Source organism: Urtica dioica, chromosome 11 (assembly GCF_054948205.1).
Source record: "Urtica dioica subsp. dioica isolate 48M chromosome 11, U.dioica_male_clone48M_v1_H2, whole genome shotgun sequence".
In the NCBI taxonomy this organism is placed as follows: Eukaryota; Viridiplantae; Streptophyta; class Magnoliopsida; order Rosales; family Urticaceae; genus Urtica; species Urtica dioica.
The window spans coordinates 17131841-17147955 of record NC_142766.1 but is presented as its reverse complement, the minus strand read 5'-3'; the positions used below and the strand labels follow the sequence as shown (position 1 = coordinate 17147955).

The window sequence follows — 16115 nt, the reverse complement described above, 5'->3', positions numbered from 1 at the left end:
TTTTTTTAAAAACGTATGCCTAACATTAACTTTACATCTGCATAACTAATCAAGAATCAGGCAAGACGACAAATCTTAGGCAAAGGCTAATAACATATTGGCTGTTATTAAAATTCCATAAGAATTTGATATAACATCTGCATAACACTTTGTAAACATATGCCTAACATTATACACTGTCTAAAGTCACCTCACTAATATATACACGTTATACTTATAACATAGAATAGAAGGGCTTGTTACTTTCAAAGTTAAACCATTATGGACTAAAATGTCATTGACTTAAAATAGATTTTTTTTTCCTTTTCTACATTATTTATACTCTCAATCTCTTTTATCTATTTCATTTTGTCTCTCTTTCAATTCTAATAATCACATTAAAAATCTTTGTGTTTTTCCTACTTTCGGAACATTATGAAATTCTTTGAAAATCATCGGATTTTATCGGACTCCGGCAAAAAAAGTCTTTAAGATTGATTCAGATGAAATTTAATGTGTTCTTAAATAAGCTCCAACATATACCAAAATTATTAAAAAAGATATAAAAAATATGAGGCAAATTCACTTTACTATTGGACTATCAGAAGTGAAATCGAGACAATAAGAGACGAAATGAGATGGATGAAGATATAATGCATCAATAATGTATAAAGATTAAATTATACTTTTTATTGAGATAAATTAGGGTATTTTTGTCCCAATATATATATATATATATATATATATATATATGTAAGTTGTAACATTTTACTTGATGAAGTTCTTAAAAGAAAAAAGAGAGTAAAGGGAAGGGAATGAGTACTTTTGCTAAAGTCGTTTTGGAACAAGAATAGAAAAGGCACTTTTATATCAATTGAATTCAGATTAGTCCTACTTAAGCTTGGTCCTACTCACACCCATTTTTGAAATAGTGCACGCAGATCTGATCTCGTTGACGTGCTCAGTAAGATTGTTTATATATTTAACAGTTGAGAAAGAACAAGCTTCAAGGTCCAAGATTTATAGACAGAATGATGTGAGTTCCATCCGTGTTCACCAATTTCTTAAACCTTAGAATTGGCTACAGTTTCCCTTTCTTAAGTAGGTTATTTAAAAAAAAAAATCATCTTGGTATTTTTTTATGGCCTAGTGATGAACTCACGTTTCCCTTTTTCTGGTGACTTCTGCGCCTAAACAATGAATTGTACAACAAAGCAAATACATCATAGCATATGGAAGAAGACTATCTCTTGACATTACATTGCAGAACGATAAAATTAAACATAAGCTAAAAACACTAGCAACATCAGATTGTAAAACGGCAAAGCCTTGGTAAGGCTCGCAAGAGAAACACTCGGAAAAACAATTTAAAGAAAAACAGGACAACCAGTATAGATTTTTAACAAGCCCTTGGGGTCCATTGAACCTCGGATAATCATCTAACACATGACCTATTATATTACTTCCACTCACGGCTTAGTGTCTTCTTCGTCTTCTTCAATCTTTGGAGCCAGATAGAACCTGACATAACCCATCTCTGCAATCTTGTACTCAACGACAACAGGCAACTCCGAGGACAAGCTGATCGTGACAGTGTTCGACAATGGGGTCGCCTTTGTGAACGAGTTCATGTACCGCAGAGCAAAAGTCAGAGAGACCGGCTCATTCATCTCGATAACCGTCGCTTCTTCCGGCTGCATATTCAATGAAATGTATGTCACCCTCAATTCAAAGTTCAAACAGTAAACTAGTAACTAACCAAAACCACATTACCTTGTCAACAGTTGTGTTTTGCCTGCAGACAATGTTAGCAGTTCCAATATCACCTCTCGTCGAGAACTTCACACCATCCTTGGTCACCGAGATAACAACTGCAAATTGACCCTTCAAATTAAGCACACTAATAAACAATCCGAATTTAAATGTGTTGGAGAGCCTCGGGTCGGTACCAGTGTCACCGATGCTGCTGAGGTCCTTGCATATCCTTGAAAACTCAGCAGAAGGCATCCTCACAATGGCATGGTATTCAGCTTCGGGGATACCAAGGTGCTCGCTGTCAATATCCATTAGCTTCATCTCAAAGTCCGCAATTTTATCTTGAGCTACACAATCAATTACACACCTAATTTAAAAATCCAACAAAATACAGAACATTGTATTGAAATTGAATGACCCTTTGCTACCAATCAAATTAGCCACATAGTCCTAGCCAAAAACACTGATTTACAAAAAACAAACCAATCAAATTCATTTCCCCAAATTTCCACAATGAGCCATGGAGTATTAAAATCAGAAATGAATGAATCGTGTTCTGTCATGGTCCTTGGCTTCATTTTCTAACACTATTAAACCCCATACTATGTTGACCAGGTTACGGCTCAATCCTCAATAGCTAACTTATCAACAAAGCAGAGCATAATAAAACCCCAAAATATGAAACAATAAATCAACAACCCAAAATACGCTCGAACCTGGAATAAAATTCATTCCACAAAAAAAAAAAATTAAAGAAACAAAAACTTACTGGGACTTTCGAACATGAAAGTGACAACATCGCTGCCATCGTCAGCCTTGATGGTGATGATGTCATCATTCCCAGCGCACTTGAGCATCTTAGACATGTTCCCAAGGTTCATCCCCATCGAGAGGTTCCGATCGCAGCGGTAGTGCTCGAAACCCTCCGATCTGAGCAAGAGGCCCACCAGCGCCACGTGGCTGGAATCCATAGCCTGGAGAGAGAGGCCAGTCGCAGAGCAGTCAAAGTTGGCATCGTTGACGAGGTCCTTGAGCGACTCGAGGACCTTCTTCAGCAGCGAACCCTGAACCAGACGAAGCTCCAACATCTTCGAATCTCGCTCTGGCTCTCCGAAAGATATCTAGGGTTAGGGTTAGAGAAATGGAGGGAAATGAGAAATGGAAAAAGAGGGAGTTTTAAGCAATCGGTTCGGTTTCATTTTCGGGTTTCGGTTTATATAGAGAGTCAAAAGACTGAAAAGATTGGCGGGATTTGGCGTATTTTAGTTCCCGCCACGCGTTTCGGGTTAATGCGAGCTGTGATCGAGTGTTGCGGGGAACTAGTTTCATTTCGTGCACCCTTGTCAACCGTTGTTCACCACTTATGTCGTATCGGTAGTATACGACACCAAACATTCTTATGCGACTGAACTAGGAAACAAATCTTTTTGAGCGCTTGCCATTTATGCACTTTGTTTCCAATACTCCATTTGTAAAAAAATATGTGTAAATATAAAAGCAATCTTAAATGAAAAACGTGACAGAAATATAGAAGCTATCATTCTCAAAATATGGACAAATTAATGTCATTTTTACTATTTTTGCAACAAAGGTCCATCCATGAACCATACGCATTAAAATATGAGACTGCACCCAATATTTATTTTATAAAAATTACAAGAATAATATATTACGCACTATATTTAGCCCTAACTAATAATACACACCAAATAGTTATAATTAATGTTGAATCATTTTACTTTAAAATCATTTCACAGATAAAATATATGAGATTCGACAAAATATATTTTAGTAAAAATATCTAATAAAGCATATGATTCGTATCCGCAAAGTCCTCACAAAAGGAAGGAATTATATACATCAATTTGCCTTGGTCTCCGAAAGGCCATTTCAGTTCGGAACAGAATGACATGTCCTTTTGTCCCATATGCTTATATTGACCCCCACTTTGGTAAATCTATTTGATTATTTATCTTTTAGCAAAAAGATAATTTATTGATTAAAGCAGTATGGCGATGACAATAAAGAAGCAGACTGATGGACGAGCCACTATGGGATCAACATACTATAGCATAACATTTATAAATAAAATTACAGCAGTGTCTCGTATTCTCATAAATTTAATACATCGTCACCCTCGTATTCCTTCATGCATATTAAAAAAAAAACAATAATGCGCGTGTTGGTGTTTTGCAATTATATCGAAACCCATTTGACAAACTCAACTGAAACACCACAAATAAGGTACATCCACATACTAAAAAGTAGAAAGTGACGGAAAGAGCTAGCTGATTATCAGAAGGGCTAGAACAACCAGGATTTTAAATATAGACGATATGTAGCTATATTTAATTCATCCATATCTAAATTTTGTATATCTTATAATTTTAAAATAATATCTAATTTTTGTAAAATTTGTGATTCGAATAGTTAAAATTCTGTAAAATTTTGTTCGATTTTTATGAGTCTTAATTTTTATTTAATAAAAAAAATTTAAATTCTGTCTATTAATTGAGAGAGAAAAGGCGAACATATCACTTTTTATTTTTTTATTTATAATTTTGGAATTATTATTGACATAGAGCATTTATAATACGCATGTCATATATAATATTTTCATAACAAGTCTCATCTTCATAAATGGTAGGAACCTAAATACTGTTAATATCATTTGAAAATAAAATATAATTAATGTATGTTAGGTTTTTTATTTTGATATATATATATATATATATATATATATATATATATATATATATGTTTACCTTTAACAAATTACCTTTTGAACTTTTGCGCCTTTAACAAATTACCCCCTCAATTTTAATTTGTGTCAAACATTTATCTAAATTTTTAAAACTGTTTCATGATCACTCCTTTTGTTAAAAATTTAACAGAATTTAAACACGTGCATGTCATGTGAGCCCAAATAAAGGGTAGATAAGTAAATTAACATATAATCAATCTAATAATAATCTATTTACTTTTTTTCTATTTTCCTCTTATCTCTATTCTTCCTTTTTTTCCTTTTCATAATTTATTTGAAAGAAAAGTTCAAAAATATATACGGCCTATTTAATAATAGTAAAAAAAATCCAATTCATAGCTTTTTTTTTCCTTCTTATTTTGCTAACACAGTCCAACATTTACACAACAAACATAATCACATCGACTCCGTCATGGAGTTCGACATTCTCCTTCATCGCCGACGTGACCGAGTGAGTCAAGGTATCGCCAGGCTCCATCTCGCGTCGATTAGCCCTCGTTTTTTCTCTGAAATCCTAAACCTATTAAAAAATCCAAACATATTCTGAAATCCCCAAACTCCATATTCTTATCGTCATCCTCTTGCTTGGAGAACCAATCCCAAGGTGGGACACCAAAAACTTGAGGAGCGGTCCTGTGTATGTGGGAGGTTTTCGGCGAATGCCATGCCGGCATCAAAGTTGTGGTCGGGCTCGGCGACAGAGTTGGCCTGCGAGGATCGCGGAGGCTTGGAAGGGTGAGTCCGGGCAATAGGACCGGAGTGATTGCGGAGGCTTTGACCCACCGCTTCCATTGGACTTTTTGTGATTTATTTTTTAAATAACGTATAGTTAATAATCAATAATTATTAATAAAAGATTGTTGAGTCTCTCATTTTTTTCCCCTAAATTCGTAATTTATGGGTTTGGAGTAACATTTGAGTTTATGTTAATAAATTATTTTTTTAACAAAAAATTAGGTAAATAACCGATTAAAACGTTTGGAATTACTATATAGCCAACGTTTTGTAAATCTTAGGTAAATAGTCATAAATATGACGTGACCTAATAAATGGAAGTGACTATTTATCTAAGATTTACGTCTGTAAATATATGAAAATTTCTATTTACCTAATATTTACAAACGTTGACTATTTAACAATATCAAACTCTAAATGTGACTATTTAGCTAATGACCCGTTTTTTTAATTGAACTACAATCGATGAAACGATAAGAGTCCACGAAAGAGAGTTTTCAAGAAGGACTTTTTAGACTTTCATTTTTTAGTTAACATACATCGACGATTTGCATATTATTTGTCTATTTCATGATTCATCATTTTTGTTGGTTAATTGTATTTTTTGGTGTTTAGCCGATAATAACCATTATAAATTATTTAAACACGTTATATTCTATGTATGGCTTTAGTTATTAATGAACAAGCTTTATTTTCTTAATGTATGTATTGATATATAAAATAAAAATAAAAACAAAAAAAACCGAGTGCTATAAACTACTATGAATCTAAAGAAGCGTGAGACTCATTATAAACACAGTTATTATAAACTATTATTAATCACTTTAAACAAATAAAAAAGACTATTATTCATAAGTGGAGAGACAAAATGAGAAAAATAAGGAAATCAAGTCACATTACATGCAGGAAAACAATTATAACGGTTAACGCTCCTCTACTCACCCAAGTCAGATTACATATAGGAAAACGATTACAAAACACTCTTAAGAATGTCCACACATGCCGTTTCACATAATAATAATAATAATAATAATAATAATAATAATGTGAAGCAACCAATTTATTTAGATTTTGCACTGCATATGAAGCTCACTTAATGGTGTAACTTAGACCCCAATAAACCCCTTCTGCTTCAAGCTCTCAATGGTATCCTTCAGAGTGGTTTCCAAGGGAGTGTATTCAATTTCCAAGCTCTTTGCCTTGTCCTTAGACACTTGGTACACCTCGGCAAGAGGCTTCTCGTCTACGAACCTACGATTCCAAAATTAAATCAGGCTGTGAAATTCAGCTCTAAGATAATATGGCTTTTTTGCCTAAATAAAAAACGAAACAACTAACTTTTCGGGAATACTCAAACGGGGATAGAGTCTGCGTAGAATGCTCGCGATAACACAGTAATGGTGAACATAACCAACCAAACAATGTCTTCCACTCGCCGAAGGAATTTCAAATCCTTGAATATGAGCCAATGCAACGTCTCTAACGTCCACAAATGTGAACACTCTATTCATAAAAGTACTTTCAGACCCTGCACACAGTCATAAAAGGAAAAACAAATTAGTCGCGCATGTACGAGCAAGCTAATGATTGTTAATTATGTGGTGTGTATCAAGGGATTTTTATTTTACCATTCACTAGATTCAATATCATTCCGGTGGTGGCGTTGAGAGTTGGTTGTAAAATAGGACCTATAACGATACCCGGATTCATCATGACTAAGTCAATGTCGTTCTCTTTCGCGAATCTTAAAGCGGCCTCTGCGGCTAAGATTTTCGAAACGCGATACCATTCCTAGAAGAAAAAAAATCAAGTTAGGTTGAACTCGGGTTTCATAATAAGACAAGACTTTTAAATCTTGTTAATAGGCATGGCATAACAATTTTTTTATTTATTTTTTTTTTTTTTTGCAAATCAAAGAAGACGAAGTTGTTACACACATTTGACTTAACGCATAATTCAAGATCGGAAAACCAAGTCTCGTCGACCATTATTTGGGACGACAAAGGCCTTCTATTGAATGCGATCGTAGCCATGGAAGACGTTATGACAACTCTCTTTAGGCAGCGATTTTTTGTGCACGACTTAAGAACATTAAGTGTTCCATTCACCGCAGGGTCAATCAACTCCGCCTGAAATATATTACCATCGTTTAGTTATTACAACTAATATTAGTTGTTTTAGTTATTTATTATTATGAAAAAAAAATTAGCATATTGCTTTCCCGGTGACTTGAACCCTACTCTTCATTTGGGAGGGTGGGGGTGTTTGCCAACTGAGCTAGCCCCTCTTGTCTAGTTATTTATTATTAACTATTGGTATTTATAATTAAGTCTTTATCAGGGTGTTATAAAAAATTATATTTCATCATTAATGTTGATCTCAAGTCTCAACTATATATTAAACAATTTATTTATTTATATATGTTAGGTGGATCGATTGAACCTTTGGGTTGGAGGTTGACAAAACCGGGGAGGCGGTGTGGAAAACACCTTCACAACCCTCAACGAGAGCGTCGAAAGAACCTTCTTCCATTAAGTTTGCTTTGAACAAACGAAGCCTTTCTTTAGCTCCTTCAAGTGACATCAAGTGTTCGGTTTGCTTTGGATCACCTTATAACGTTCACCCAAAAAACCCGACTCAGGATTTTCTTTCAGAATATAGCACCGTAAATAACTAAATATTAAAAATTAAAAAAAAATTATGGGCGGAAAGGAGCCATAACCCCTTACATAAAACCTGGCTTAAACTAACGAACACGACCAATTTCGTGGGATTTTGAATCTCGATCCACGTAAATAGCAAGATGATCAACCAAATGAAGTAAATTAAAAAAAAATGAATAGAATTATTAACTAATAATAAATAAAGAAATAACTAACTTAGGTCAAGAACTGATGCTTTGACGGTGTAACCACGCTGAAGCAAAAGCTTAACAATCCATGAAGCAATGAAGCCTGAACCACCGGTCACACACACCACTTTCTCTCCTGCTATTTCTTCTAATTTGCTCATCTTAATATTATTTCTCGGTACAATAGAAATGACGCCAAATTCGTAGTTTTAATTGTGACTATATAATTCATTTTTATACTAAAATAAAAAAAAAATGAATTTGGTGGTGATGGTGGTATTAGGTAAGATATTAACTTATAATATAAATATCTTTCCATTTGGTACGAATATGAACGCCAAGCTGTTTTTTGTTGTTTTAATTAAGGAAAATATCAAACTTATCTCTTCTGTTTTAGTTGTATTTACTCTGTCCATTTTTAATAATAACATCACATGTAGCTTCTCAGTTTATTATTGTTAATTATTTAAATAACCTTTAAAGTTATTTTCATGTATCAAATATATCCCTTTATCTAAATTTTAGTTGATTTTTTGCTTTGACATTTTGAAAATGTCAAATATACCCTCTTGATTTCCAACCACATTCTATCAATATTTTATTAAAAATTAAAAAAATATATATAACACCAAACTTTTTTAACAGAAGGATTTGCCAATGATATGATATATAAATATTTTCAAAATGTTCAAATAAAAAAGTCAACTAAAATTTAAATTGACGGATATATTTGACATATTAAAATAATTTAGGAGTTATTTAAATCATTAATGGTACATGTAATATTATCGAAAATGCAGGGTATAAACACAACATTTAAATAAAATTCTTCCTATTTATTAAGAATAAAACCAAGTTTTTTGTCAATATTAATTAACATTTTAGAGTCACTGAAGCAAGTAATCAGAGAGAGAGAGAGAGAGAGAATTGTATTGCTTAACTAACTTATATCAACTACTAATGTTGACAATATTTATTCAAGAATGAAGATTGACTATATGGACTTATATTATCCGTTCACCGTGTACATGTAATAATTGTTGCGATATTTTCGTATGCAATTGTACGTAATCGCTCGAGTAGTAAATCGTAAGTACGAGTCGATCTCATAAGGACTAAGTTTAACCTAGTAATAAACTAGCTAGTAACGAATGACACTCAAGAATCAAAGATTGATGATTAACTAGTAAGAATTAATTAAATAAAGCACAAAATAAATGCGAATCAATGAATGATAGGAAGCCAAGGGCAACGACTTCGCTAAACTCTCCTATGGTCGAGATTCTTAGAATTTTGCATGATTTTTCGGTTATCTCTTCACTAATCACACTAACATATTAGTATCACTAGGTCTCTCTCGATCATCTAAAAACCTATATCAATATCCGGAAAATTATTTCTGGATCTCAAATCCTAATAGTGGAGTTAATACGAGAAGTTCTACCATGACAAGCACTACGTTCGAGAGCATATACACGACTCCATAGCAACCTAACTATCTCTAGTGTATAAAAATGTACTACGACGATCTAATTCACTTCATAATTATTTATTTCTCTGTCGAGCAACTAAACAATCCTAGAAAACATGTATAAGGTCGTGAATCCACATAATTAAATCAAGCAAACGATGATGAACACAAAAAATACTTCAATCATGAATCCACAAATATAATCAAGCAAATTGGTGTTATCACCCTCTCGGGGATTAGTTCATGGCGGCGAGAGTAATAGACGAAGAAAATAAATAAACAAACCCCATGACAATCAAACTAAAATAACAAAACATAAACGGGAGTTAGCTCCGAACGTTCCAAAGAATAAAGAGCAGAAGAAAGTGAAACCCTTAATTGTGGTGGTGGTGACGGCGATGAACGATGGTGGGACGAGTTTCCTTCTTCAATTCCCATTCTCTCTCAACTAGCTAAACAGGAAAACTAAAAATGAACAAAACTTGTGTTTTTGATGACTCTAATTAATATATGTAGGCTTCCAAGGTGTTTTCGGAGCTGTATGGGCCCTTAGATCGGATTTGATGGCTCAAAACGGGCTAAAATCGCAAATTTTAACTTAGTTGATATGAGCTTGTGCACGGGTGGTAAGTACTTCTTGCTCCGATGTCCACTTTTTGCAAATAAATACGAGTTAGAAATATAAGAGCGAAAGCTCTATCCAATGTAGGGAAGAATTGATCCAAAATCGTTAATAAAGAATCTCAAAATCATGTAGAAGGAACACTGTGTTTCTTGTTCCGCTCAAACTTGTTTGAAAAGTCTTCGAATCATCTCAAAATTGCTCTATTGTCCATGAACCTATAAAAACAAAGAAAACTAGAAAAAATATATATCAAAAATACCTAAGAACTCGTTTTGTTTCAAACTTAAAAGTACAATATTAAGTATGCATAACATGCACTTATCAACAAACTTATGATAATGATGTTTGATTTGTTTTCCTTTCTATATATAATTATACAAAAAAATTTAGGTAAATAGCTAACTAAAATGTTAGGAATTGTTATATAGCCAACGTTTCATAAATTTTAGGTAAATAGCCATAAAGATGACGTGGCCTAATAAATGGAAGTTGCTATTTACTTAAGATTTACGTCTGTAAATATATGAAAGTGGCTATTTACGTAAGATTTACGAAACGTTGGCTATTTAGCAATGTCAAACTGTAAATGTGACTATTTACCTAATGGACCCATAATTATATATAACCACAACTAAATTATTAAGAAAAATTAGTCGGACTAAGCCACTTGAAACGTTGATATTGCAATCTAGCCAACGTTTCACCTAAGTTTCAAATCTAGCCACGAATGATGACGTGGATTTATTATTCATTTAGCAAATTACTAAATTATCCTCTATTAAAATCGGCTAACATCAACATGTAGACAAAGTTTTGATCGGCCAAATAATGCAATTAATATACGTCAACTTTTTTCCTTTTAAAAAAAGTACACGTTAACTTTTAATAGTCCATAATATATATATTTTTTTATAGTTTAATTAGTTGATTTGAAAAGAGCATTCAAATCTGCGCAATCCATAATGTAAGACAAGTTTTCTTGAGTTAATTTCAGTTAATTTACACGCGATAAGTTTTGACTGACTGAAACGTTGGTCAGTAGTTGGCTGTTTTCTTGTGTTAATTTCTCTTTATTTTACACGTGATAAGTTTTGGCTTGCTGAAACGTTGACTAGTTGTTGATTTCTATGATTTATGTTACATAAGAGTATTTTCGATATTTTCTAACCGTTTATTTCTGTAAATGGCTAGATAACAAAATTGATCAAACGTTGGCTACATCCTTAAAATCATGTTTGAAATTGGCTACGTTGTTAGATAACCTAATTATTAATTATAATTCGATGGATTATCTAACAAATACGTACAAAGATAATAATTAAACTGAAAAATGGGTGCAAATTATTCTAATTAAGAAAATACTTTTTTTTTTGTTCAAATAGTTTCGTAAATCTAATTTGTTGTTGGAAGTCATCGATGGTTTTAACTTGAGTGTAGTTTGGAATTGCGATGCTCTCTGCGATAGCTGATGGCACGAATGGAGTGGGGTATACGGAGGCATATATGACTTTTAGATATATATTCTAACTTTTTGTTTAGTCTTAAATTATATAAATTTTACGAACTCGTCTGATGGAATTTTTTTTTTTCTTATATACTCCTCTAAAACAATTAAATCTTGTTTATCTATTTTTTTTCAACGATAAAAATATATAATATTATATTTTAATTGTACAGTAAGTACATAAATCATTGAATTAGATGAAAAAATATGTGACAACTTCAAAATTAAAAAAAAAATTCTTAAAACTAATTAAATATTAATTATATAATTTTATAAAATAAAACAATTCAAAAGGAACAAATATTTCTCCTCCTTAATATATAAAATTATTATTTTTTTTCTAAAAGCTAATTAAACATTAATTATATCATTTTATAATACAATTTTTTTAGTAATTTTTCTTAAAACTAATTAAATATTAACTATATCATTTTATAATAAAAAAACTAATAGTAATTTTTCTTAAAAAGAAATCTACATTAATTATTTCATTTTATAATACAAAAAAATGTACCACTAGTTTTTTTTTAAAAAAACTGATTAAACATTAATCATAACAATTTTTGTATTTTTTTTATCAATGAGGAGAGATTGTTTTTTCTTAGGTAATCTAGCAACATAGTCAATTTCAAACATGGTTTTAAAGATGTAGTCAATGTTTGATAAATTTTGTAATCTAACCATTTTCATATATAAATGGTTAAAAAAATATCGAAAATACCCTTATGTAAAATAAGTCATAGAAACAAACTACAAGCCAAGGTTTCAGTCAGTCAAAACCTATCGCGTGTAAAATAAACGAAAATTAACTAAAATTAACCCAAGAAAACTTAATATCGCAACTAATTGGACTACAAAAAAGGAAAGAAAATATTATGGAATAAATCAAGTTAACGTGTATTAAAGCTACATTATTTGGCTTCAATCAAAACGTTGGCTACATGATTATGTTTAGTCAATTTTAATAAAAGGTCAATGTATTAATTTGTTAAATAAATCCACATCATCATTTGTGGCTACATTTAAAACTTAAATGAAACATTGGTATAGATTGCAATAACAACGTTTTAAGTGTTAGTCTGTGTAATTTTTCTAATTTTTTTTAGGTTATAAAATGATGTAATTTATATTTATACATTTTTAAAAAATTAATGATTTTTTGTATACTAATGAGGAGAAAGTTTTTTATTTTGATTTTTTTATGTATTATAAAATATATAATTAATATTTATTGCAAAAAAAAAAGATTAAGTATATAAGTATAATTTTGAAAAAACATCAGATACTTTTACCGCTAATAATTTTTATTTTAATGATTTTTTCTAGATAAGATTTTTTCTTTGTCACTTACTCATAACGTGATTTTTCTTTTTTCTTTCAAAGAACGCATACACACGCGATAGGCAAAAATCTATAGATCAAAAACCTTGTTTAATCTCCGCCTGCGAATGGGGTTGCAAGTAGGTATGATTCCTAGCGTAAATATATATATATATATATATATATAAATATATATATATATATATATAAATATATATATATATATATATATAGGATAATATAGTTATTAATATAATATATGCATTAAATTAGTACGTGATACAAACAATATCTCCCAATTAATTTATAAACACCAAGAACAATATAAATTCAGCAGCGAGTCCGAGTAAAAAATAAGCTCGAGTGACAAACGAATTATTAGGACCCTGTTTATAAGGCAATAACGAACGCTACCGAACAGAATTTCGTAGAAAAGAGAAGTTAGTATGTCAAAAACTAGTCAAAACAATAAAACACGAGACAATAGACAAAAATTAAAGTAAAACGCGTACATCAACGGTTATTCCGAGTACACAAGAGGAAATAACCACCCATTACACACGTCTGGAAGCGCTTATTCGATGCCAGAATGTGGACTTGATCACCAAACGTACTCGGCTCCAAACTCTATAAAAGTTGCAAAAGAAGCTAGGACAGGCACAATTTGATACTCAAACTCGACCGGAAAGCTTTACCAATTATTCAGCACCCTCATTGACATTTCTTTCTTTTACTAGATTTGTCTGGTACTTAGAGATAATCCTGCGTAGAAACTTAGACTTCTTGGGATTGCGTGCTCGGAACCTGATTATCTTAATAGGACAATTGTTGTAATATTTGTATCTGTCAACAGTATATTGAATCATTTCACTTTATAATCATTCAATATGTTGTCCGTAAAAAATCCCAATTAAATTGATTGAATTTGGGTAAAACTCGACTTAGTCGCATCCAAAGGCTGTATAGATGCGATGTCCAAAGGTTGTATAGATGCGAAAGTTGTCTGAAGCGAAAAGCCCAAATTGTCACAGCGTTCACAGATAATTTTTTTAAAATAAAATTTGATAAAAATATATGTATATATTTATAATATAGTGAAAATATCTGAAAGCATTTGATTTGTGTCGAATATATATGAATAAATTTGGTCACCGAAGGGCCATATTCAGTTAAGAAGGGTCTAACTAATGCAATGCAACTTTTGTCCCATATGCTTATGTTTACCCCCACTTTTGGTAAAATAAAATTTGATTATTTATAAATAATTATTTTGGGTGGATCTGACTTCATATGAGCCATAACCTTTCAGCAAAAAGATAATTTATTGTTTAAAGCAGTATAGCAATAAACAAGCAGAATGATGAGCCACTATATGGGATCGCCATAATAAACAATATACATTATTAAAGTTAGCAGTGTCTCATATCCTATGCTGAGAAAATTAATGCATCGCTCTCGTTGTCATCCATGCATACTTACAAAAAAAAAAAAAAAAAAAAAAAAAAAAAACCCTAATGCGCGTTACGACCGTGTTTTGCAGCAATAAAAACCCACTCTCACATACTCAACTCAAACACAAACAAATATACTAAATCCACATTCTAGAGAAAGAGAGAGAGAGGGAGAGAGAATGGAACAACTAGGGAGCAATATCAATAAAAGCCTGGACGAGCAAGAGCGTAACAAAAGGGCTGTGACAAGCCTGTACGAGGCCTTTGGAAACAAGAGGAACACAAACACGGATTACGGATCACTTTTCACGCCGTACTTGGAGTGGTGGTTCCACGGGCCGCCGAGCCACCAGCAACTGAATCGCCTCCTCACAGGCTCGTCCCCAAACGACATGTCGTTTCCTCTGGTCCCTCTCTCGCTCACTGCATTCGACTCAACCCTAGTCGTCGTCGAGGGCTTCGACTCGGGCCGCTCGGTCTCGTGGGTGCACGCGTGGACGCTGTCCCACGGGATTATCACCCAAGTCCGAGAGTACTGCAACACTTTCCTCACCGTCACCCGCCTCGGTGGCGCCAGGGATGACGTGTCCACCTCCTCCAAGGAGATTAGGAGTGATAACTATGGTAAGTGTGAGAGTGTTTGGACGAGCAAGCTGTGCGACGAATCATCGGTGCCCGGGTTGGTTTTGGCACTCTAAAAATATTTTAAGTACCACTAAAGCATGCACGTACGGTTTTTTTTTTATACAGTAGAAAATGATCAGTAGTGCTAGCTGCGTACGTCGTCATCATTGATATATATATATATATATATATATATATATATATATATATATATATATACTTATCAGTGTGTGTGTGTGTGTGAAATATATGGTTATTATACTTGAGTATTGATATAGCTATGTATGATGTATCTAATATGTAATTCTCTCTCTCTCTCTCTCTCTCTTCAAGTTAAGTGGAGGTTACTATAAACGGTTTATACATCAAAATAAATTACATATTCGAAGGCAATAAACCAACGCATCAAATACTATCGCGAGTAATATATAAAAATTGACGGCCAAGAGTTAGAGCGAAAAAGGTTTAGTCATTTTTATTCATGCGATCATTCGCAGATGTAGCTTTCGAAGACCCTCTTAATCGCGTGTCCTCTTTTGTCCCTCCACTCCAATATAATAATAACACCTCGTATAGTTTTCACTTCTCTGTTTCAAGTTCAACGTCGTTATACCCCACCATTTTCTTTCTTCTCTCCCAAAAAGAATCCCAAATTCCGTTTAAAAATATGTCGTCCATGCATGGTTTGTTATGGTAAAGTATGTTAAACTCTAGTTTCGCTGAGGCAAAGCAACGGAGACAGACTTAACTAAAATAATATTTAAGAACTAATGCTAAGCGACAAAAGCCGAACGATGGTGTTGATATCACTCTTAATATCAGTGAGTTTGAAAGAAAAAAAAAAACGAATTCAAGACCACACCTAGGCACAAACATTTATATAAATTGTTTATAATGTGTTTAATATCAATGAACGAAATAAAATAGAATACGACTCAAGAACACAAACATATAAATAAACTTGTTTATAATGGTTTATATTAATTAATATAAGTTAACTAACCACGTCAAAACAAGTACAATATTAAAATGAGTC

At 32.5% G+C, this 16115-nt stretch overlaps 2 protein-coding genes and 1 pseudogene across 2 annotated transcripts; 1 reads left to right on the top strand and 2 right to left on the bottom strand.

Moving 5' to 3' along the window:
• Positions 1-1181: 1181 nt before the first annotated feature.
• Positions 1182-2940, bottom strand: LOC149381807 (DNA sliding clamp PCNA). Its single transcript, XM_089601539.1, has 4 exons — positions 2504-2940; positions 1929-2081; positions 1753-1850; positions 1182-1673 (listed from the first exon to the last, which is right to left on the bottom strand). Exons 1-4 carry the CDS (start codon positions 2820-2822, stop codon positions 1449-1451), a joined length of 795 nt encoding a protein of 264 aa, XP_089457665.1. The 5' UTR covers positions 2823-2940; the 3' UTR covers positions 1182-1448.
• A 3074-nt stretch (positions 2941-6014) lies between these two features.
• LOC149381806 (cinnamoyl-CoA reductase CAD2-like) lies at positions 6015-8283 on the bottom strand. Its single transcript, XM_089630354.1, has 6 exons — positions 8113-8283; positions 7676-7842; positions 7171-7362; positions 6862-7024; positions 6572-6761; positions 6015-6484 (listed from the first exon to the last, which is right to left on the bottom strand). Exons 1-6 carry the CDS (start codon positions 8243-8245, stop codon positions 6340-6342), a joined length of 990 nt encoding a protein of 329 aa, XP_089486480.1. The 5' UTR covers positions 8246-8283; the 3' UTR covers positions 6015-6339.
• Positions 8284-14634: 6351 nt separating this feature from the next.
• Positions 14635-15265, top strand: LOC149381805 (senescence associated gene 20 pseudogene; annotated as a pseudogene).
• The last annotated feature ends 850 nt before the right edge of the window (positions 15266-16115 follow it).

What these genes read in the sequence shown, in the direction of transcription:
- LOC149381807 (XM_089601539.1), bottom strand. Translation starts at nt 2,822, where the DNA reads ATGTTGGAGCTTCGTCTGGTTCAGGGTTCGCTGCTGAAGAAGGTCCTC. An exon ending in TTTCATGTTCGAAAGTCCCA is followed by an intron (nt 2,082 to 2,503) that starts GTAAGTTTTTGT and finishes TTGATTGTGTAG; the next exon opens with CTCAAGATAAAATTGCGGAC. An exon ending in CAGCAGCATCGGTGACACTG is followed by an intron (nt 1,851 to 1,928) that starts GTACCGACCCGA and finishes GTCAATTTGCAG; the next exon opens with TTGTTATCTCGGTGACCAAG.
- LOC149381806 (XM_089630354.1), bottom strand. Translation starts at nt 8,245, where the DNA reads ATGAGCAAATTAGAAGAAATAGCAGGAGAGAAAGTGGTGTGTGTGACC. An exon ending in AATTATGCGTTAAGTCAAAT is followed by an intron (nt 7,025 to 7,170) that starts GTGTGTAACAAC and finishes TTTTTCTTCTAG; the next exon opens with GAATGGTATCGCGTTTCGAA. An exon ending in CGTTTGAGTATTCCCGAAAA is followed by an intron (nt 6,485 to 6,571) that starts GTTAGTTGTTTC and finishes TTGGAATCGTAG; the next exon opens with GTTCGTAGACGAGAAGCCTC.